General features: G+C 33.8%; 1 protein-coding gene and 1 long non-coding RNA gene across 2 annotated transcripts; one reads left to right on the top strand and one right to left on the bottom strand.

Moving 5' to 3' along the window:
- Positions 1-10,032: 10,032 nt before the first annotated feature.
- LOC149528860 (uncharacterized) lies at positions 10,033-10,767 on the top strand. Its single transcript, XR_016358712.1, has 2 exons — positions 10,033-10,171; positions 10,526-10,767. It is a non-coding gene; the product is annotated as an uncharacterized LOC149528860 (long non-coding RNA).
- Positions 10,768-14,267: 3,500 nt separating this feature from the next.
- Positions 14,268-16,740, bottom strand: LOC149528859 (mavicyanin-like). The gene is made up of 2 exons (XM_089811073.1): positions 16,221-16,740; positions 14,268-15,200 (listed from the first exon to the last, which is right to left on the bottom strand). Exons 1-2 carry the CDS (start codon positions 16,387-16,389, stop codon positions 14,863-14,865), a joined length of 507 nt encoding a protein of 168 aa, XP_089667199.1. The 5' UTR covers positions 16,390-16,740; the 3' UTR covers positions 14,268-14,862.
- Between the last annotated feature and the right edge of the window lie 6,267 nt (positions 16,741-23,007).

Raw genomic sequence — 23,007 nt, 5'->3', positions numbered from 1 at the left:
CAAACATCCAACTACTTTCTTTCCTGGTGGACGGTCAACAAGTTCCTAGGAATTATTTTCATGTAATGATTTCATCTCCTCATTCATAGCAACTTTCCACCTTGGATCAGCTAAGGCTTCTGCACATTTTTAGGAATAGATATAGTAGATAATTGATTTACAAATTTGACTAATTTGATTCTGACAAACAATGGTTAGACACATAATGACTCATAGGATATTTAACTTTACTAGAAATTTTGGGTTCATATGTGGATTTAGAGATACCTTTGGTGAGATGTTGAGGTAGGTATTTTCTAGATGGTTCAAAAACATCCTTGGTAAGCGATTGGTGTGGTGTGAGCATCTCGGATGAAAGTGGACCGACAACTTCAGTTTCTGGGTGTTCATCACTACTTTGATCGAAAGTTTCACTTGCTGCTTGATTAACAAGTTTAGAGAGTCCCCTTTGTTTAGAGATGTCCAAGCTACCCACATCTTCAAAGATGTGAACATCCACATCTTCAAAGGTGTTATCCACATCTTCAGAGATGTCCAAGCTACCTACATCTTCAAAGATGTGAACATCCACATCTTTAGAGATGTGATCATCATAGTCTAGAGTTTGAATTTCCTTTTGGTACTCCCCCTAAAGTTTAAGCTTAGAGGAAAAATGCATTGAGTCTTCATGAAAAACTACATCCAATGTAATAAAAATTCATTGGGTTGGAGGATGATAGAATTGGTACCCCTTTTGATAAGCAACATATCCTAGAAAGACACATTGCAGCACTCAAGGAGATAACTTGTTGCACTGATGCTTATGGAGGTGTACAAAAGCTACACAACCAAAGATGTGAGGAGGTAAATTTGGAAAAACTCGAGCAAAAACCAACTCAGCAAGAGCCCAAGATGGTGTCTAGAAATCAATAGTGCTAGAGGGTACCCAGTTGATCAAAAATGCTACAGAGGTAAGTGCTTCACCCCAAAAGGATAATGGCATATGGGCTTCTATCAGAGAAGCATAGAAAACCTCCAACAAGTGATGATTTTTTCTCTCAGCTACCCCATTCTGTTGAGGTGTATCGGAACAAGTAGTTTGATGAATAGTTTTGTGTGCTTCTAGATACTACTGAAGTTCAGAACTCAAATATTTGCCTCCATTGTCACTATGAAGAACTTGAACTTGTGCATTAAATTGAGTACAAATCATGTTATAAAATTTTTGAAATAACAAGTTCACATCACTTTTAGACTTCATTAAGCATACCTAAGTCATCCTAGTACAATCATCAATAAAAGTAACAAACCAACATGATCCACCCAAGGTGGTGACTTTGGATGGACCCCAAACATCAGAATGTATGATCATAAATGGAACTGGACTTTTATTCAAAGTTAATGGAAAATAAGCACGATGGCTTTTTGCAAGTTTACAAACTTCACACCAGAAGCTAGAAACATCAAATTTGCAAATAAACCAAGAAATGATTTCTTTAGGTAACCAAAGAAAGCATGTCCCAAATGTCGATGCCATAACCAGATTTCAAATTTCTGCTTGTCCCCCTCAGAGCCATCCATTATTAGAGCTTGACACAGCTTGTGAAAACTCTTTGACACCAAGTCCAAGTAATATAGCTTCCCTCACCTAACACCACAACCAATATTTTGCCTCTTTTGGATGTCCTTAAACACACAAAAATTAGGCCAAAAACTTACAATACAAAGTAAAGTAGTGGCGATGTGGGAAACTGACAACAAATTTTATTCCAAAGACGTAACTACTAAAATAGAATCTAGATTCAAAGTATTACTGAGAGGTAAGGAGCCTTCCCCAATAACTGGGGTTGGAGAGCCATTAGCAATGGAAACAATTTTTTGTGAGGATAGTTTAAGGGATGAGAACTGTCTAGAATCAAACGTCATATGATCCATAGCACTAGAATCAATTATCCATGCACTATTAGAAACAACTATAAACATATTTAAAGACTTACCACCATTACCTATCACTACTACTAATGCTGAGATCTATCTAGCAACATTATCCTCTGTCTTTGTTTCAACAAATGTTGCACTAGAGGTCTTCTTGGAATTAAACTTTCGTGAATTGTGACTACAATCCCACCATTCTGGACACCCAACAAGTTCAAAGCAATAACTTTTGGTATGACCAGTTTGATTGCAATTGGTGCATTCGTAGGTGGATTTATCAGCACCATTAGTGATCTTAGGTGGGTTTGGAGGAAGCCCATTTTGATTAGATCTATTTTGAGTCACCATGGTTGAAGCTTCAATCTTTTCTTGTTCTTCTAATTCAGGAATAGGATCCTTTCTCAAAATTTCACCATGAACTTGTTCGAAGCCACCATCTAATCCACCAAGAAAAATATGCACCCTTTTTTGCTGAACTAATTTTTGGTAAAATTCAACATCGTTCTCACTTTCCATGATCACTTTGTCACGATGATCCAACTCACCAAAAGTCTCAATTAGTTCTCCATAATACACAAAGAGTGTTTTTCCATTCTACTTGGTAGAGAATGCCCTCTGATTCAAGACAAACACCTACAATTCATCTACTTCATCATAAAAAGCCTTAGAAAGAGCTTTCCAAATATCTCAAGTGGTGGGTAAGTGAATGTATTGCTTTATAATTTCTGGAGATAGATATCAATAGCCATCTTTTAACCTTTTGATTGTATACATACCACTTCTCATATCCATCATCCTTCTCGGTAGGTGGCTATGAGTTACAATGAATGAAAGAGAGTTTCTCCTTCTCAACAATATGCATCTCCATGATTTGAGACCACAAATCATAGTTTGTTTCATTGAGTGTAATCCTTGCCTTGAATGATGAACCTTCAGATTGAATAATAAGGGGAGTAAATTTGCTCTCAAATACTCCTGAATCTAAATTGGCTATGGTTCAATGAAGGGATACAAATGATTCAAGCTTCAAAGCTCTAATACCAACTTGAAAATGAAAAATCAAGAAGAATATTTTTCATTCTTGTATTCACATAAAACTATACAAGTACATATATAGTTGTGTGCCATATGCATACAGCTATTGGAAAGGAAAGAATCAATTTAGGAAAGAATAAGGAAAGGAAAGAATCAATTTAGAAAAGAATAGTTAGGAAAGTATCAATCCAATATTGCAACAGAATAGCCTTTGTTCGAGTGAATCCTTCCCTTGCTTCAAATTTGGTACTTTAATGTTAATTTTGTTTATCAATAGTTGTATCTCTATTTTTGACAGTCCATAACTTTGTCACGCTTCCTTGGTATGAAAAAGTACTTGAAAACAATTTCCACCACATTCACTATTATGTTGCATTAATATGGGGTCATATTTACTAGGTCAATGGTTACATGTTTGCTACGTAGTAGTGAATATCCATGTCTTCTAATGTTTTCTTATCTAATGTGCTATATTCAAGGGCAAATTAGTAGAAATGAAATTGTGGGCTGATGTAACTTTTGACAATCTCCAAGAGGTAGTCTCAAAATCTCTACTACTAGTGATTCTATTGATGTTATTACTCTATCAAACAATCAAATAAAACCCTACCTCTACCAAGAATGGCATAAGGTATTTTAAAAGGACATGCATCTCTGTTATATCTTTGGGCTATAGGTGTAAGAATGCAAATTCTAGAACTTGGCCCGTATAAGTTCCAGGTTTCCCTTAGTGTACAGGCATGGGAAGAACCCTAATATTTTTGTTCGATTGGCCATTCCATGCCATTATTACGGGAACCCAGTTGTTATAGATTTGATGATGTTTTGAGTAATAGTGTTCTCTTACTCATAACAATGAAAACCAACTTGCATGCTCTCCTTCACCACTTCCTCTCGCCAAGCATGTCACAACACGGCTTCTGTTTATTTTATATTTTATATTTTATAAACTATTAATACTAAATATTAATTTTATATTTGAAATTGACCTAAACTTTACACCTTATATTTTGTATTTTCGATTTTGACTTTACCCATTACATTGTGTAATATTTTATGTTTTAACATTTTATAATACTAGCAATCGTACCTATGTGTGCAATGGGTACACCAAAGAGGTGTAGAAGCTCAATCAAGGTAATTTTTTCTTTTTTCATACTTAAATGATGTAAATGAGGTCAAATGGTGGACTTTAAAATGCATTTTTGAAGTCTCTCTCTTTCTCTTTATGTGTGTACTTTATATTTGTATCATATTCTTCTCTTCCTCTACCTCTCTTTTTTTTGTCTTTTTCTCTCACTCTATCTTCATCTATACCTTTATCTTCACTCCATCTATACTACTATGTATATGTTCTATCCTTATCTTCTCCTCCCCCCTCCCTCTACATAACTCTCTTATTTGTAATCTCTTCCTCTCCTTCTCCCTCTCCCTCTCCCACTCCCACTCTATACTACTTCTATGTGTATGTAGTATATTCATCTTTCTAGCCATCCCTCTCTCATTATGTCCTTATGTCTCCTCTCTATAGATCTATCTCTCATCTCTATCTATCAATTTCTCCTCTCTTTTTATCTATTTATTTGATGCTAGAAGTCAATGGTCCACAATTATTGAGATCTATGGATATCATCTTCATTGCCATCAGAAAAGGAGGAGCATGAATAGAGAATGGTAAAAGCCCATTTTTTCGAAGACATCTCTTTTAAAGAATATATAGTGAAGATCAATTTTGGATTTTTTTTTTTATAAAGAATATATGGGTAGGTAGAGAATATTGTCATTTAATATCATGAATATCTAAAGTTCATTTTGGAGTTATGTGCATCAAGGGGAACTAATTTCCTATGAGGTCACTCATTAACTATAATTACATCATCTACACTTAATCTATAGATTAATCCTAGTATGGTTAGTTATTACGAGAGAATGCCAAATGCATTTCTCCACATCAATTCATAATAGAAATCACCACTATGTTTGGGCACTTTGTTGATGATGTAGGAGGGTGCACATTGATCAAATTACCTATCATATACATATTGGTTGATGATTGTATTATTGAATTACATTATCACAAAAAGATATTGTTTAAATGTTAAGGCAACCTCTCTTTCATAATCAATAATTACTCTTCCATAAACTACAACTTTTCTTAACCTTACCGAAACTTGACTTCAAATCCTCTATGCTTATAGACTCATCCTATTTCAAATTGGTTCATATAAATAATTATATCAAATTTATGTACCACAAAGAAGAGACATCTTACCTTGCTAAAATTGATGGTCAACTTTCTTTTATTGTGAGATTACATCAAACAAAGTCAAATAAATTTGAAGTCCCTAAGGTAACACTCTATGGAGCTTATTTGTAGACAATACAATGACATTGTTTTATTGGCTTCTTCTATGCTTAACACCTCAATATTTTTTGTTCCAACATAATAACATTAAGTTCACACACGTAGACATATAACAAAGTGGTTGATGCACATGTAACACAAACAAAATGACACACAAATAGGAGTTTACATACTATTGGTTTGATGCAACATTAGCTTATCACATCTATGGGTATGCCTATGTATCTAGTTATTTGTTGAAGCATGGCACACTCCATGATAACCAAATGTAGATTAATTTGTTTTGTTGTCAAGTCTACACATAGCTTCTCGATCGATAACATGCTTCTAATTTTTCACTACTTATTGTTTTAGGAGAACTTTAAACATGATTTAATCTTTTGACCATATTTTATAGACAAATTTTGTTTCTAAATCATCTAATTTTAAATGTTCATTAATACCCTCCATTTTTTTCTCAGATTTCAAACTAAGTGTTGTACTCATATCTCTACTTTTATTTAGTCAAAAACTTTGTAGGAGATAAATTTTTATTACTATTTGAGGTGATTAAGGATTTTATTGATTATTTTGTTGAGAACTCTAGTCATAATGCCTATTTACTTTGCAATTTAATCCTATTTATTTTAGAGTTTCTAGTATAAAAAAATGGAGATAATGAATTTATTGATTTAATGCCCCTACTTGTTGATTTAATGTTCAAGTTAAATCTTACAACATTGCACTTATAGTTGTGACTTTAAAGTTTGTATTACAATGGTGACTACCTTTAATTTATATAAATGTACCCTTTGTTGTAAAAAGTAACCTATCATGTGACAACAAATCAGTTACACAAGTATTGGTGCCCTTTTTGGCACTATAATTAATCTCACATTTTTGGGGGACTTTTTTAACACATTTTCAAAAAAGGATGTCATTGTGGCATCATATTTTATGATTTGGTTTATTAATCATAGTTTTTAGTAGAGGATTTTCCAAGTGAAGTGCTTTAAAAATTAGGAGTAAGTTAAAATCTCCATGTACAATTTTGAGAAGCGTGAAATTACAGTGCTCAACTACCAGGTCCTCTCCCTCTATTGGCGATTATGCCTTTGTGTGCATTGGGTATGTTGAAGAAGAATAAAAGTTGGTCATTTTTTTACATGCATTTGTGTAGTACATGAGATTAATTGGTGAATTATATAGCAAATGGTGACAGACCCCAATCATAATGTTTAATAGATTTTAAAGATCATTCAAACCTAAGTTTTAATAAACATTAATACCAATCTTTGATTTATTAAAATATACTTCAAATGCTCTAAAGAATTTTGGTATAAGTGCACTTATACCAATATTAATACCCATGTCATTATTTTGTAATACTTTAGACTAAAATCTTCTCTATCAAATTTAATTATCCAAATAGAGGCATTTCTAAGTATACCCATTAAAGAATCTTTTAAAATATTAGTCAATTAATCCTAATAATATTATTCTATTAATCATATACATATTACATCGCAAACTTAAATTATGTAAATTGTATGTTATAAACATTTCTTGGTCTATTTTCATAGGAAATAGGAAATCTCGGTTTAGGTACAGCCGTGAAAGTTCCCTGCATAATCTCTGCCAAAATAATCCTCCTCTGCAACATTATAAGGCATTTGTTGGAGAAATCTGCATACATCACAGGTTAGGTATTTAGCGCGCTATTGCAAAATGCTCACCCATTGCCCTCCACTCTCTAGCTTTTGAGCTTTGTTGACTTGGTGACAAAATGAAACCCATGATCAAGAGAATTTGACCGTCAATTCCATTATCTACCAGGTGATACCACATCTGCTTCAATGGTCCTTGTTGAGGTAAAGTAAAATGAAATTCCTCGTACGTGTATATACTGCTACAAAAGAAAAGAAAATATGAATTCTTTATCCATCAATTCTCTCATTCCGAATATGTTTTTTCTGCTTTGTCATGCCCTGCTTCACCATTGATTCTTTAGAAAAGATGTGCATTTGTAACTGATTAAGAAAACAAGACAATTACAAATCGAATTTGCCTTACACCTTCTCTTCTGCAACGCTGGTCTTGGTGTGCCCTGCTTCGCCAATGCTGCTCGTCGTCATTTCATTTGGGGAAGAATTATAAGAATATAGTCCCGATTCTTTGGCCATTCTACTATTTCATATGGGATTCAAAACCACAAACTATTGAGATCGTCGAGCTGGGGTTTCGAACCTGTGAGCAGACAAGTACAAAATTATCTGGTTGAGGACTTTGGCAGTTTTGTGCTCATGCACTGTGCGAGAGACGGTATTAACAGAGAAAAAATAAAACATAAAGTGCACTTAATTTCTCACTAACTTCAACTGCACTTTAAATGACGTATAGACGTTGCGTGGCAATTTTAAAGGAAAAGACAGATGTCGTGAAGAAAATCGGACGGCTAGCCAACCTTGAATGGTCGTCCACAATCCTCCAATGCTGTCAACCGTAGATCTGGAAAGTTAGCCCAAACGCCTTCGGCGTAATTATATTTAATACTTAGCATTTAAGTTTAGATATAGCATTCTATTTAATACGTAAATGTTTAACCTTAGACTATGGTCATCCAAGTGACGATTAGACTCGACTTGCTTGTCACTTTTCAACTCCAGAGTTTATAAATACAGAGTCCCCCATACTCCAAATTGGAAAACAGTCACCTCTGATGAGGTTAAGTGGGACTGGAATTGTATTCCAGAATCCATTTTCAGTGTAGCATATCGTTGTTGTGTCCTTGTTGTTCTTTGCTTACAAACTTGACCATGTTATTTTTTTTAGAAGTATGGCAGCATTCAAAACTTTAGTATGTTGATAGTTTGATATTCAGTGGTTCCTGTGTTAGTTATGAGTTCAATTGTTGTTCTAAATCGAATTCTGCTGTTTTTTTTTGGAGTGGAGTTATGATTATTTAGATCACAGGCTGTGATTATTTTCTCTTGAAGCTTTTTTGTTTTAGCAATATTAGTTTCTATCATGTTGGAAAAACAAGGGCCTTTAAGCAGAGCCTACATTGTTCTTGTCTCCGCTAGTCTTTTGTTTCTGTGATGGTTTGATCTTACAATGGTTTAACAATGGACATGTGAAACGCTACATCGCATGGTCTTCCAATCGTTCTTCTCTCTGCTTGTCTGATTCTTACAAGGTCGGTTGAGCTTGCAGTTGTTTAGTATTAGACGTCCGAAATTCTACAACACTTCATCTTATGGTCATCGTAAATTACGTATGAGTAGCTTTTGTTTCGGTAGCCCTGTAATTTTGAACTCTCTATTCCAAGAAAAAATAAGTAATGTATACCCAGGCTTTTCTATCATTTATATTCATAATAGATAATTATTATAATTATTATATTTCCAATATTCAAATTTACAGTTTTCTACAATCCGTGTTACCCATCTGTGTTACTTTTTAGCAAATAGTTACGTTAAGCTTTTCAGTATATGACTATTTACTTGTTAATATCTTACTATTATTATTAAATATAATGTTTCTAATAACTAAATTTTCAGCCTTCTACAATCCATGTATAGTACTTCTTAATCTATAATTAAGTTCTGATGTTTAATATTTTCTACAATTCATTTCTAATATTTTTAATATTTAAATATTTAGTTTGTACAATCTATTTGTATTAACGTTATGATATTTCCGATATACAAATTTCCATTTTTCTAGAATCCATCTGTAATTTTTTTTTTTTAGCAAATAGTAGCGTTAGACTTTTCAAACATGCAAATAACGTACGCGAATAAGTCGATCCATTTTAAGAAAACAATTAACGTACGCGAATAAGACGTAACAAGAAGCAAAATCTTTTGGAGGTTTGCATTCTGTTATTAAAAATTTAATTCTGTATATGTTGATAATTTGATATTTAAATAATCGGTTTCCGTTACACCCCTTTTGGGTAAACGAAAATTGTGGTTCTACTTGACGTTGGGTGCCCTCGACGTTGTAGTGGGAAAAGAAAAATATGTACGCATAACTACATTAATTTCGTAGTATAGAAAAAAATATGTACGCATAACTACAGTAATTTCGTTGTATCGGAATACAAAGAGGTACGTTACACAGTGGAAGAGAAGAAATTCTATTATCCATATGTACAACAGGGATTGATCGAGTGATTTGATTTATGTGACGCCGGTTGAAGTCTGTGTCAGACCTCACATGGTATAATAATGAAAAATTCGGTGGACGACATGAACATGACATGACGATGCCATAATTCATAGTTTGTGCAGAAAGTTGCGGAAGGAGTGGTCCGCGTCTTGACTTTTTAGCGAGTGGTGTTCAATCGAAATACTGCCGCGACGTGTTCATTTCATATTCTCCTATATCCTCTAAGTAGTGGTCTTTATTTTTCTCAAGGTTCCTTGTCGTCTGTTATGATTTCATCTTGACATCTTCCTAATTCGATGCCGTATGAGGGACCAGTGGGAGTAAGCGTGGAAGCCAAACATGGATTCTGGGTATATTGTGTCACTCTCCAATCGATATGCGCTGCGTGTAAGGCACCGTCATGACATCTAGTGCGTCGTTACAAATGCATGCCAGCTATCTATTAACTGGACAGCCTTATTTATAAGTGGAACTCAAATGAGAAACGGCATTCCAGAGTATGGAACACAAGGAAGAAGTGGCGGAATATGCAGGTTTCTCAAGCTTTTTTTAATTCTCGACCGACTTCGAGTGTGAGTTGCTTTGTCTATTTACACCGTCCAGAAGATTTTTCCAATCTTATCATCTGAAATACGGCTCTTGTAATAGGGACCACTGGAAGGAAATGGGGAATCATATCCTTTCAGAGGATAAAGCTCTCATTGAGTAAGGAGGTTCTACTTTTGAAACACTTTAAAGTTGTGTCAAAAGATGCTTCATTGATGTCCGATTCAAATTGGGTTTTATCGTATTCCATTTCTCAATTTAAAGAACCACCATAAAGTAAATCACAGAAATCAGATTCATTTAATGGAGGCATGGGTGGATGGGAATCTTTTCAGAAATTTTGATGGTTTCCTCTTTATGATGATGGTTTCCTCTTTATGATGCTTTATTCTGACTAACGGAACTACAATATAATATTATAATTCTATTTGTTGTTATTGTTATTTAACGTTCCTTTTATTTAGGGATTTTCCATGGAATCTATTTTATGCTCTGCTTTTGATGATGCATTAGAAGGGGGACCCGGCTATGCTGCCGACCAGGGCTATGCTGCCGAGTCGGACCAGGCCTTACGGTCACTACCTGTAATGTGAATTTTTAATGATGGGTAACTTAGTGTCCGTTCCGCAACGGGAATACAAGCAGAATAGGCATATGTAAAATTTTAAAATTTTGAATTCTTCATTTGGATGCACCAAATCGAAATTGGAATACAAAGTAAAATAGGAATACATATTCCAATTTTGGTCCAAAAATGGGGTTTTGCAATTCCACCCAAATAGGTGTTATTAAAATACATATTCTTATTCCACTTTCATTTATTTTAGAAAACATAAATTTTGGGGTCAGCAAATTCCCCATCAAATATTGGCTGAATCAAAACGTAGCCCCATTTTTTATTCCAGAATAGCTATTCCTATTCTCGCAACCAAACGTTATTTCATTTGTGAATTTTTAATGACGGGTAGCTTAGGCTAGGGTTCCATGGGCACTTGCTTCCTTAAAAATAGAGCGGGTGTTGCTCAAATTTTTTAGGGATATTTAAAAAGGGAAGTGGTCCTAAGGATTTATAAGTGAGTTCGCTTCAAAAAAAAAAGCTATTAAATTTAAGGAAGTTTTTGTCTCATGAATTTTTTTAAAAATTAAATTAAATTTATTCATAAATTTGTTTAATGGGAATTCATTTTGATGGGAAAATAAGTGTAAATTGTTGACAAATGGCATAATGTGCTCACATTCGATCCTCTATCCACAAACTTAGAAAAACTTGACCTTCAGCTACTCCCAAAATCACTACTCTCCCATTGCTTGCCGAACTCTAAGCCAAAACACCCTATTTATACTTGCCAAAACAGCTTACAGAACATTCTAGAACATTACATAACAAAAAGGTCGACCCAACAATGGTCTGGACACATCCTAAGACAAGATCTTATCATAAACATCATGATCAAAATAAATACCGCAAGTTGGCTCGCACCAAAAATGCAAAAAACAAATCCAAAATGCTGACACTTGGCATCAACAGGGAAACTCGACACATGAAAAACCACTTGGCACATGAAGAATAACTCGACACACCTTGTGGAACTCATCATACACTGTAGAGTGAAATGGGATAACACACTAACTAGAGTGTTAACACGACTTGGGATAATCTCAACTCGGTTTACACTACAAAATTACTAGCACTCGGCAATTGTTGTAACTTAACAACAACCAACAAAATCAGCAGGATAATGCAACGGCCAAGATGCTCCTGCATTAGAACCGGCCCCCATTAGTCTACTCATCACTGAGTTGTCACTCGGATACAAAAAATCACTCCAGTTGTACTTCATCATGGGATAATATCCTTATTCACTAAAAGTTTTACCAAATATGGCAACACTCTAAAATCCCTCCACCAAGGTAGGCCATGCACACTCAAACCTAACGTCGCCATCTTGTCTGTCACCCCATTACCTTCCTGAAAAATATGCTTCAGTTCTAATCTTTTCAGGATGAGTAATAAATGTCTTATATCTTGTATCACCTTTTTGATCACCCATCCCTCTTTCATGATGTCTTGCACAGTTTCAATAATAATTTCCGAATCAACTTCTATCTCCACATTCTCCCATCTGACACTAATAACCAAATTCAAACCCCAAAAGAACACCATGGCTTCCACAACATTATTTGAGACTTTCCCTAGATTACCAGCATAGGCCAAAAGCATACTGCCCTCATTATCTCTAACAATACCCCCTCCAGCCACCCCCTTTGTTCTTGTAGTGCCATCAAAATTAAGTTTAACCTAGTTCTTCAAGTAAGGGTCTCCATCTCATTCTTTTTCTAACAAGTTGCTTAGAATTGTATTTAGTAGTGTATTTTTAAGTTCAAGATTTGGAAAGACCTAGCAAGTAGTTCTGTGATAATTTATATTCCACCTTTTCAAGAATACTCAACTTTCTTTTAATGGTAATAGATTAAAACTTTATATCATATGCTACGACTTTGTAAAACCGAGACATTTTTTGGGTGACATTAGATTAGGATAGTTTTGTAGATATAATCAAATAGCTTAATTTTTTATAATTGAAATAATGTTAAACAATACAAATACAGGCAAATGCTGCCACCATGAAGGATGGTTTGGGTTTTTAGAAATCAAATAATAGCTTTTGGATTTGATTATGTGCTATTTATTAGATTTGGTTATGAGCTATTTTTTTATTAATAATATTGTAGATTGCACTTTATAGATTTCAGACATTTTAACATTAGATTACAGGAAGATCTCACATTTGATTGGGAGCTAGTTTTTCCATACATATTGTTAATAAATCAATCATGATTGGGTTCTAATTTTCCATCATTGTTGTGAATAAAATCTCATAATTCATCATTAGCATGTTAAAGAGCAATTGGAATGTTACAAAATTGGAGAAGGGATGACACTAAAAACAAGATCAAGTGTGTCACTTGAACATTTAAAAGAGCGTACATTAAAATATTTACCTCAGCCTTTAATGTTCATTTTGAGATTGTATTGGGTGTACTCCAAGATGAAGCTTGTATCATCAATCAAATTCATTGAATGAGGATTGTTAGCCTTCCCATGGATGGATTTACTTCCTAATTTTAATCTCGTGAAACTAGAGCAAAACATCTAACATATATATGTTTTCCAGAAAATCTGTTCTTTCACACCAGAACTAATTTTCCAGAAAGTCTATTTTTTCACACCAGAACTAATGAATTGTACAATATGTCACAATTCTTCTTCTATTTTTTCTTGAGCTGCTTATCAATTCTAATAATAGATTAGAAAGTGTGACCAGACAATAAAAAATTAAATACAATCTGAACTCCAAAACAACAGTAGTATTTACTATAAGGGATAGTAGACAAAAAAAAAAAAAGATCTTAAGATCTCAAGGACAGTTATCATACCTCTACCCACTTGGCGAAGATAACGTGCAAAAGGACATCAATTATACAAAAATGGTTATACAACAATTTTTTTGAACCTGTAATGACTGGCATTTTAACATAATTTAATTAAATTATAAAGACAGTTGATCTGTGATTTGAGTTTCCAATTTCTAATTTAATTAATAATAGTTACAAAAGGTCACTCAGTTGAGCAGCAAGTATGTCGAAAACGGCACACATTGAGCATGGCGTTGCATTAAGATTGTGCAAAATTGAAAAATCGTTTCAGCTAAAGAACATTAGCAAGGGGGAAAAACTAGTGTCTCACAGCAAGTATAATAACTGTGATAGTTTTTTTCTAAATTTTAATAATTTTTTTTATAAATTTCTTATATTATATATAGATCATTTTAGTTTTATTTATGTCTATTGAAACATTTAATCATAAGTACCCATGATTTTAAAATGAGTGGCTTCTCTTTTAGATAGTATATATTGGAAGGAAATTTTGAAATGACAAATTTTCTCAGTTCAGATTTTTAAATCTATAAATTTGTAAAAACTGAAACCTTAATTTTAAATTTTTCACTCATCTATAAAATAGATATATAGAATTAGACCATTCACCAAATTTTAAGATTTACCCATGTGAAAGCTGTTAAATATAACGAGAAAGATAATCATTATAAATTGAATTTTGTGAAAGCTGTTAAATATAACGACAAAGATAATCATTATAAATTGAATTTTGACTAGTTTTGGATAAGCACGCAAAACATTCCTCAAACATTCCATTTACACTTGAATTCAAGTGCAATGAATTTAAGCCCACTCAGAAACTTTGAACCAACATATTTTCATTAACATGGTAGAAGAATCATCCTCTTCAACGTTGGACACCAAACAGAGTTCGATAGCAGGTTTGGTGATCACAAAGGGCTTTCCTGCGCGTCTTGGACCAAACCCTAGCAACCACTTTCCCGTCCTGATCAAAAAGAAATTGAAGAAAACTGTACCTTTTCCGGCAACAGGGAAAATCCTACCGGGATTCTTACAATTATGAAAGTGAATGTGAGCCTCACAATATGAGGCAAAACTAGGTCCCACGTACATATTTGATTGCTTTGAAATTTGAATTTGTGATCAAGAACGTAAAATTTCTATTGGCAAACCAAAACCAAAACATTTATGCATCCTTCTAAGTGTTAAATAAATAATGGAAGTCTTTAATACTTCTATTGAATAATGGTACATGTTACCCCGCAAATGAACCACCACTCGACTGGGCTGAATAAAGCCCACAAGAAAAAGTTCAACAATATCCCCACAGAATTGTACCGCGAATTCCGTCAGCAAATAGCAGTGCAAAGTTAATGCAAGAATCAAACTTCCAACAGGCGATTTCATTTGTGGATGATCGTCTTCCCGGGTTATGTCTGCTTTTGACAGCAGATGGGATTAAATTCTCCGTCGCAGCACTTGTTTTGACAGCAGCCGACGTTGTCAACCGGAAAATGTCCTTTGACGGGGCCAGGGGCAGGGGATTGCCGGCTACTTTTGCCCGGCGAAAGGACATCGGCAGTGATCTTTTCACCTTCTCTGCAGCTTGAGAAGTTGCCACTGACGAAATAGAAGTGGCCGTGGTTAGAGAAGTTGAGCAGCGTATTGCCGTCGTCGAAAGAGGCGATTGGATTCGAGATGCTGCAGCTGTTGTACTCCTCGGCACTCACCTCCACCACGGAGTCCACCCTTGGATTGTACTTGAACACTGCATTAATGTCACCACCGATACGCAATTATAACCTTTTAAGTATTACAGTTAAATTTCAGGCAACGTCTATACAGTCACGGGCTAAATTTCACACAGTCAAAAAACATTTTAATGTTAAATAAGGTAAAGGAATAAATTATTCAAAGGGGCAATCAAAGAATTGTTCAAAATGAGATCAGCACTGAAACCAATGACCATGCAACCGTTACCCATCCTAAGGAGTCATGGTAATTACAAAATCAGTGTGTTAACAGATTTAAACAAATTTATATAGGATGTATTTCCATAATTTATATAGATGTATTTCCTTTTTTTATGGATTCGATTATGTGAATTTTTTTAGTACTAACTTTTAGGATCATATAACTATATGATCCATCATCAGGATACATGTGCGCAAAAGAACATATGATGGAGGAGAGCCTGATAAAGATCATGTAGTATGATTCTAAATGTTGGTGTTAAAAGAATTCTAACAAATACATTGATATGGATTGTGGAGATCTGATACACTTAATTTATATAGATATTTTTGTTATGCATGTGAGTATACATTCTTATTCCCCTAATTCATGAGGAGAACAAATAAAATTTAAAAATAAGTCGTAAATATAATCTAAACTATATTGCTGGATAGTTTGAACATATATTGTATTGAGCTATTTTAAAATCTAATAACATTAAAATCATAATGAGAGATTTTCACAATTTATCATGAAGAACTTTTAGATTTGATTTTTTATATTGATCTTTGGATCACATGATCCATAAGAAATCTCTTATGTTTCAAAAATGACAGTCAATACAAAAAAACTACACAATCAAAGGCCATCTCTTAAACATCACACATCACACACTGAGAAAGAAATTAAGCTTTAAAAAAAATCATTTTTAACCATTAAATACTTGTAATATAAGAATCAAAACCTTAAAATATGTTGGTTAAACCATCCACGATCGGAATCGGAAACCCTTACAGATAATTAAAATCATAAGTAATGGGCATTAACATGTTACCGAGGGAGTCATTAACAAACAGATTGTACTTCCCGGCCCAGTCTTTGTAACGGGCGGGCGGAACCCAGCCCGAGCTGCCGCCAACCTCAAACTGCCGAGCTGCCGCACCACTGATGAGCGCCGCCAGAAAAAATGATAATGCAATGAAAGCGTTGCGATACGTTTTCATTTTCGGCCCTGAGGAAATCTTAAAACCGAGAGACTACTCAGAGAGATTGAATGACAATGGAAGCGGTTGGTGTGAACGTTCTATAGACCCCTCCCCGCCATATAATGGGGCCACTTCTGGGTACCGTGAAAGTTGGCATTATTTGGGGTTACAGAAAATTGTGCTAGACTTTTGCTTCTATTTCAACTGGTTTTGCGACGCGTGTGAGCGAAGAACTGAAGATTCCCCACGCGGCATTTTGCTGCACATTAATCTCAGCTGCGCCACAAAAAGACAATGCATTGAAATACAATGCACCATTGCACGCCTCGTAAAGAAACTCGAGAAGTTTGAGATCTTGTATAACGAACAAATGAATTTAAAATAATAAACACTTGCAATATGATCGTCAAAAGTGTTGAAAGTGTTATGTTTGTCCAGTCATGTAGATAATTGATGCTGTTTAAAGAACGTGCTCAAATATGCATAAATTTAGGATTAAGTTTTATTTGTTTTTATTTTTAATCATTTGTAGATAAAACTTGTCTAGATATATGTTATTTGTTGTTATCTTTAATCTTTTGTAAATAAAACTTGTCTAGATACATGTGTATCTAGTTTTTTTGTATGTTTTTCTTGTGAGTGTGAATTCTTTATATTCAACCCTTTGTAATCTTTTTTTAGTGGTGCTGCAATAAAAGTTATATTTTCATAATTTTGTTCTCGTGTAAAATCTACATTTGGTATCAAGATGAGGACTTTTATGATAGGAAAAGATTTTTGGGACGTTATTAAATCAGAATTATCCAAAAGAAATTAGAGGAAGAGGAAGATGTATATCTGATAAAAAGAACATTCAATGTTATCATTGCAATAGGTATGGTCATTTTGAAAGAGAGTATATATTGAAATCAGGTAATAATAATGTCAATATTCTCAAAGTGTGATGATGGTTTTAGATCCAATATTACTCTTGGTAATAACAATACAGTTGAGGTTGGGGCCAAAGGAGACATGAATGTTCAAACAAAGGAAGGTATGAAAAGTGTTCAAGATATCTATTATACTCCAAAATTGAAGCATAATTTATTGAGTGTTGGGCAGCTATGTGAAAAGAATTATAGAGTGGTATTTGAGAATTGAAATGTACAATTTATGATAAGAATAAGGGAAATAAAGTGATTAAAAAGTTGGTTGTGGCATCTCAAGTATGGCCATTTAAATTTCCATAGTTTAAATATTCTAACATCAAATGCCTTAGTTCTTGGATTGCCTAAGGTTTAAGAGAATACTAGGATTTGTGAAGGATGTGTAAAAGGAAAGCATGCAAGGGAATCATTTCCAAAAGGCAATGCATGGAGAGCCTATCACCCACTACAACTTGTTCATTCACATATATGTGGCCCTATGCAAACACAAAGTTTGGGTAAGTCATCATATTTTATCACTTTCATTGATGATTTCTCATATATTTTTTGAAGACTAAGGATGAAGCCCTTGATATTTTCAAGAGGTTTAAAGCTCATGTAGAGAATGAACAAGGGAACACAATCAGATGTTTGAGAACAAATCGTGGAGGAGAGTATTGCTCAAGAGATCTTCAAAAATTTTGTGAGATGAATGGAATCAAGAGATAACTCACAACTTCCTACACACTTCAGTAGAATAGAGTGGCTGAAAGGAAGAACCATACTGTAGTAGAAATGGCAAGGAGCATGTTACAAACTAAGGGTTTGAGCAATTCTTATTGGGTTGATGCAGTTGCTACATCGGTCTATATTCTCAATAGGAGTCTGACTAGTGCCCTACAGAAGATGACTCCTTATGAAGCATGGTATGAGAAAAGGCCTAATGTAAATCATTTAAAAGTTTTTGGTTGTTTGGCTTATGTTCATGTACCTGATCAACATAGACAAAAGCTTGCTGCTAAAAGTGAATCATGCATTTTTATGGGTTATAGTGAGGAGAGAAAAGCTTATAGATTGTATAATCCTATTACTAATAAGATTTGTGTCTCAAGATATATGATTTTTGATAAATGGGGAGTTTATGGTAATCAGAAAGATCATGTTAAGCCAAAATCTATTTTGAATGATGATGTTATTGAAAATAATGATCATGAGCAGCCAACTAATGGTTTTATTTTGAGATCTTCAAGTCCACCAAGCAACCCCTTATCAAGTCCAAGCACTAGTCCAAATTCAAGCCCAAGCACAAGTACAAATTTAACTCCAAGGCCTACAAAGAAGATGAGAAGAATGAATGATATTTATCAATGATGGAATGCAAGGTAGGAGAATCCCTAATGGAGATGTCCTAACCCCCACCAAATAACAAAACAACAAAAAATAAACAATAACACAAGATCTTATATCAATTCACAACTATTTATTCATAAAATAATTAATTATAATCAATGTGTTAAGTTGTAAGGCTTTCTCGGTTATGGCCACATACAAAGCAATCACAATAGTCCTTCAAGATCCCTCAAGATCCGACTCAATTCCTAGCTAGCCAGAGCTATAATATAATAAAAATCTGGTAGAAACCTCCAAGATCTCAACTTGTGCTCACAAGCCACCAAGAAACCTCCTTGTTTCTAAACCGCAGCCACTAGCTCTTCTCCAAATTTGCTATCTCAGCTACTCCTCTATTGATGATATCAAGTCCTCCAAGTCATGATCCAAAATGATCCTCCTATGATCCACTCTAGTCCCATAATCCATAGTAATGATTTCTACATGAACTCAAGCTCCTTATATAGCCAACTAAGCCACAATTTGGCTAGTCAAGCATTTAATTACAATATAGGTCCACCTTGGAAGAGTAAACCAAAACTATAACAAAATTAAATGAAAAATTATATTTAGGTCCACACATGACCCAAGAACATATCCCTAACTTAACAAGATCTCATTTCATCATATGAAACTATGCAAGACAAAAACCTCCACACGTTTTTGAGAAAACTGGATGAAAATTGATACCCGAGGAAAACAATGATATCTCCTTACTTTGATTGAATTAGGAATTGTGCTCTAAAATAAAGATATTATTTTAGGTCCTCTTTAAGACCCTAAGTGCACAAAGGGTCAATCACTAAAGATAATTGTGCATGCATCATGAAACTTAGGCACATAAATCAGACACATAAGCTGATAGAAATCGATACCCTAGGAGCATGATCATATCTACCAACTCATCAGTAATTAGGAATTCCACCTTTGAAAGAAGGTAGTACCCTAGGCCTTCTTCAATCTTTAAAGCAAGAAACTTCTCATTTATTAAGGATAATAGAACTCCAGTAGCTAGGTAAAATGACTCTAACTTCAACATCATAAATTTCTATGTGCTCTTAAGGAAAGGTTCCCCAATGTGTCTCCAAAACATCCCTAGCCATGAAAATCATAACTCCACAAACATCCAACCTCAATGCTCCTACATCAATCAAAGAAGTCAAAATCAAGTGCACGAAGAAGATCCAATAGGTGAGATAGTAAATTTTGCATTACTTGCTCAAGATGATTTTGAACCATCATGTTTTGAAGATGCATGATCTAATGAGGTTTGGATGCAAGAAATGAAAGAAGAGATGGATTCAATTGATAGGAATGAGACTTGGGAGCTTGCAGAGCTTCCACATGAGGAGAAGAATATTGACACCAAGTGGGTCTACAAGATTAAGTATAACAGTGATGGGAGTGTTGAAATACATAAGGCAAGATTAGTTTCTAAAGGTTTTACTCAAAGGTATGGCATTGATTATGAAGAAACTTTTGCACCAATAGCAAGATAAGAGACTATTAGGATGCTAATCTCTCTTGTAGCTCAGAAGAAATGGAGTATTCATCACATGGACATGAAAAGTGCCTTCTTGAATGGGTATTTGGAAGAGGAAATATATGTGGGGTAGCCACAAGGTTTTGAAGTTCAAAGAAAAGAATCCAATCATGTATACAAGTTGAAGAAGGCCTTGTATGGTCTCAAGCAAACACCACGAGCATGGTATGTTTAGATTGATGGGTATTTTTAGCATAATGGCTTCCAAAGAAGTAAGAGTGAACCTACCCTTTACTACAAACAATAACGTAATGATATTATCATTTTTAGTTTGTATGTTGATGATTTATTATATATGGGTAGTTGTTCTAAAATGAAAGATGAATTCAAAGATGCTATGATGGAAGAATATGAGATGAAAGGTCTTGGTCTCATGAAATATTTTCTTAGAATGGAGGTTTATCAAGGTAAAAATGATATTTTTATTTATCAAACAAAGTATGAAAAGGATATGTTGAAGAAATTTGATATGGTTGATTGTAAACCTCTTTTTGCTCCATTTTCTCATGGAGTTGTGTTGTGTAGAGAAGATAGTGTTGAATTAGTTGATGAGACAGATTATAGAAGTATTGATAAGTATTGATAATGGTTCATAAGGCACAACACTTGGTGAAGGTTTTGCAAATGGGGTTGCAAGCTTTGGGTTTAACTATGGAGAAAACTCTGTAGTTAAGCGCGCTCAGGCTGGAGTAGTACTGGGATGGGTGACCTCCCGGGAAGTCCCGGTGCTTCACCCCTGTGAGCATCACCTAGATCCAATGAGTGCTAAGTGTTTCATTTATTCTCATGAGAGATGGATTCATGTTGAATCACTACTCATGAAACATGGGTCATCGAGTTTGACTCAAAATCACACAGTTAAATCTTGATATTCATATCACAATATAGAAGTATTGTTGGGAGTTTGATGTTTCTAACCACAAAAGACTTGATGTTGCTTATTTAGTTTCTCTTATGTCAAGGTACACGAAAAATCCATCAGAGATACATATGAAAGCAACCAAAAGGATTTTGAGGTATGTGCAAGGAACTATCAATTTTGGTATTTATTACTACTCCTCTATAGCATTTAATCTTGTTGGATTTAGTCATTTAGATTGGGGTGGTAGTGTGGATGACCATAAGTCCATAAGTCTACATTTGGAAATTGTTTCTCTATTTGGTTCTGGTTTGATTACATAGAGTTCAAAGAAACAAAGCATTATTGCCCTCTCATCCATAGAAGTAGAGTATGTTGCAGTTACTTCAATTGGCACACAAGCCCTTTGGCTAAGAAAGATTCTTTTAGAAATTGGGGATAAGAAAATTCAGCCTATAGTAATTTATTGTGAAAATGTAAGTTCTATTAAGTTAGCAAAAAATTCAGTTCATTACAGTTGGACAAAACATTTTGATTTAAAGTATCATTTCATCTATGACTTGGTACAAAAAGAAGAAGTTGAATTGAAACACATAAACCCCCAAGATCAATGAGTAGATATCTTCAGCAAGCTAGTTGAAAATAATCATTTTTTTGTTCTTTGTGATCAAATCATGAGCCCACTCAGCATCAAGGGAGAGTATGTGGATAATTGATGTTGCTGCTGAAAAAACAGATTTTTTTCTTAGGAAAGTTTTTAGTTGATTTTTTTTTATAATGAAAATAAAGAATGCGTTGAAATATGCATAAATTTAGGATTTAGTTTTATTTATTTTTAGCTTTATTCCTTCGCAAATAAAACTTGTGTAGCTACATGGGTATCTAGTTTTTTGTTTGTTTTTCTTCTGGGTGTGAATTCTTTATATTCAACCCTTCCTAATTTTTTTAGTAAAGCTGCAATAAAATTTATATTTTCATAATTTTGTTCTTGTGTAAAATCTACATGTCTGACATATATCTTTCCTCATTCTAATATATTTGTTTCAAATGTACATCAAAATTCAATGATGTGGTGATTTAATAATTTGAGGAAAAACGATTATCGATCGACAACGTAAGATAATAATAATAGTAATTGGTATATTCTTTTCTTCTCTCAAAAGGTCCACTTGATATTTGATTCGAATTAATTTCTTTAAGTTGTCTACAAACTATTGTAATTTGCAAGATGAAAATTACAATAAATTTTGATTGATTTCTTCAAACAAAAAAAAGCTTAAAATCTTTTATATGATTATTTCAAATATTTATATTAAAATGTAATTTTTATATCTATTTTTTCAATTTCAAAATTATTATTATTATTATTATTATATATATGGAATTATTATTTTTTAAATTAAAATTTAATATTTTTCTTGTAACTAACCTTCAATTTTTACTTTTTAAATAATGTATTCTTACAAATTCATTTATAACCAATGGTCTACCTTTAGTAAAATTCGCAAGCTCTTATGAACTAAATCTATTGTTACCTATTGCATAATTAGCAGTTGCACAATTTTGTATGTTCGAAGAGAAGCTGATAGAGGTGATATATTTAATGAAATGTGTTATTACATTGAAGAATGATAACAATAGTGAACATGATGTTAGAATAATTAGAATAACTAGATGGGGAGTATTGGAAAAATAGAACAACATAAATTAAAAAATAAAGAAGGAACTTCCAACTTAATTTTATTAAATAATAGATGCAAATGTATACAATAGCTTGACCCAACAACATTCCTAAATGGCCACTAATTATATTGATAAAAAACTACTTCATGATTGATGGCATGCACACATAAACTTGACAACTAACTGAAACTTATGCACACCTAACTCAAACACATCTACAATAAGAACTTGATTCAAAGTAAAACTCTAACTCACAC

Source organism: Cupressus sempervirens, chromosome 11 (assembly GCF_028749045.1).
Source record: "Cupressus sempervirens isolate cs-2001-9-10 chromosome 11, ASM2874904v1, whole genome shotgun sequence".
Taxonomy (NCBI): Eukaryota; Viridiplantae; Streptophyta; class Pinopsida; order Cupressales; family Cupressaceae; genus Cupressus; species Cupressus sempervirens.
This window is presented reverse-complemented; position numbering and strand designations above follow the sequence as displayed.

What these genes read in the sequence shown, in the direction of transcription:
- LOC149528859 (XM_089811073.1), bottom strand. Translation starts at nt 16,389, where the DNA reads ATGAAAACGTATCGCAACGCTTTCATTGCATTATCATTTTTTCTGGCG. An exon ending in GTTTGTTAATGACTCCCTCG is followed by an intron (nt 15,201 to 16,220) that starts GTAACATGTTAA and finishes ACATTAATGCAG; the next exon opens with TGTTCAAGTACAATCCAAGG.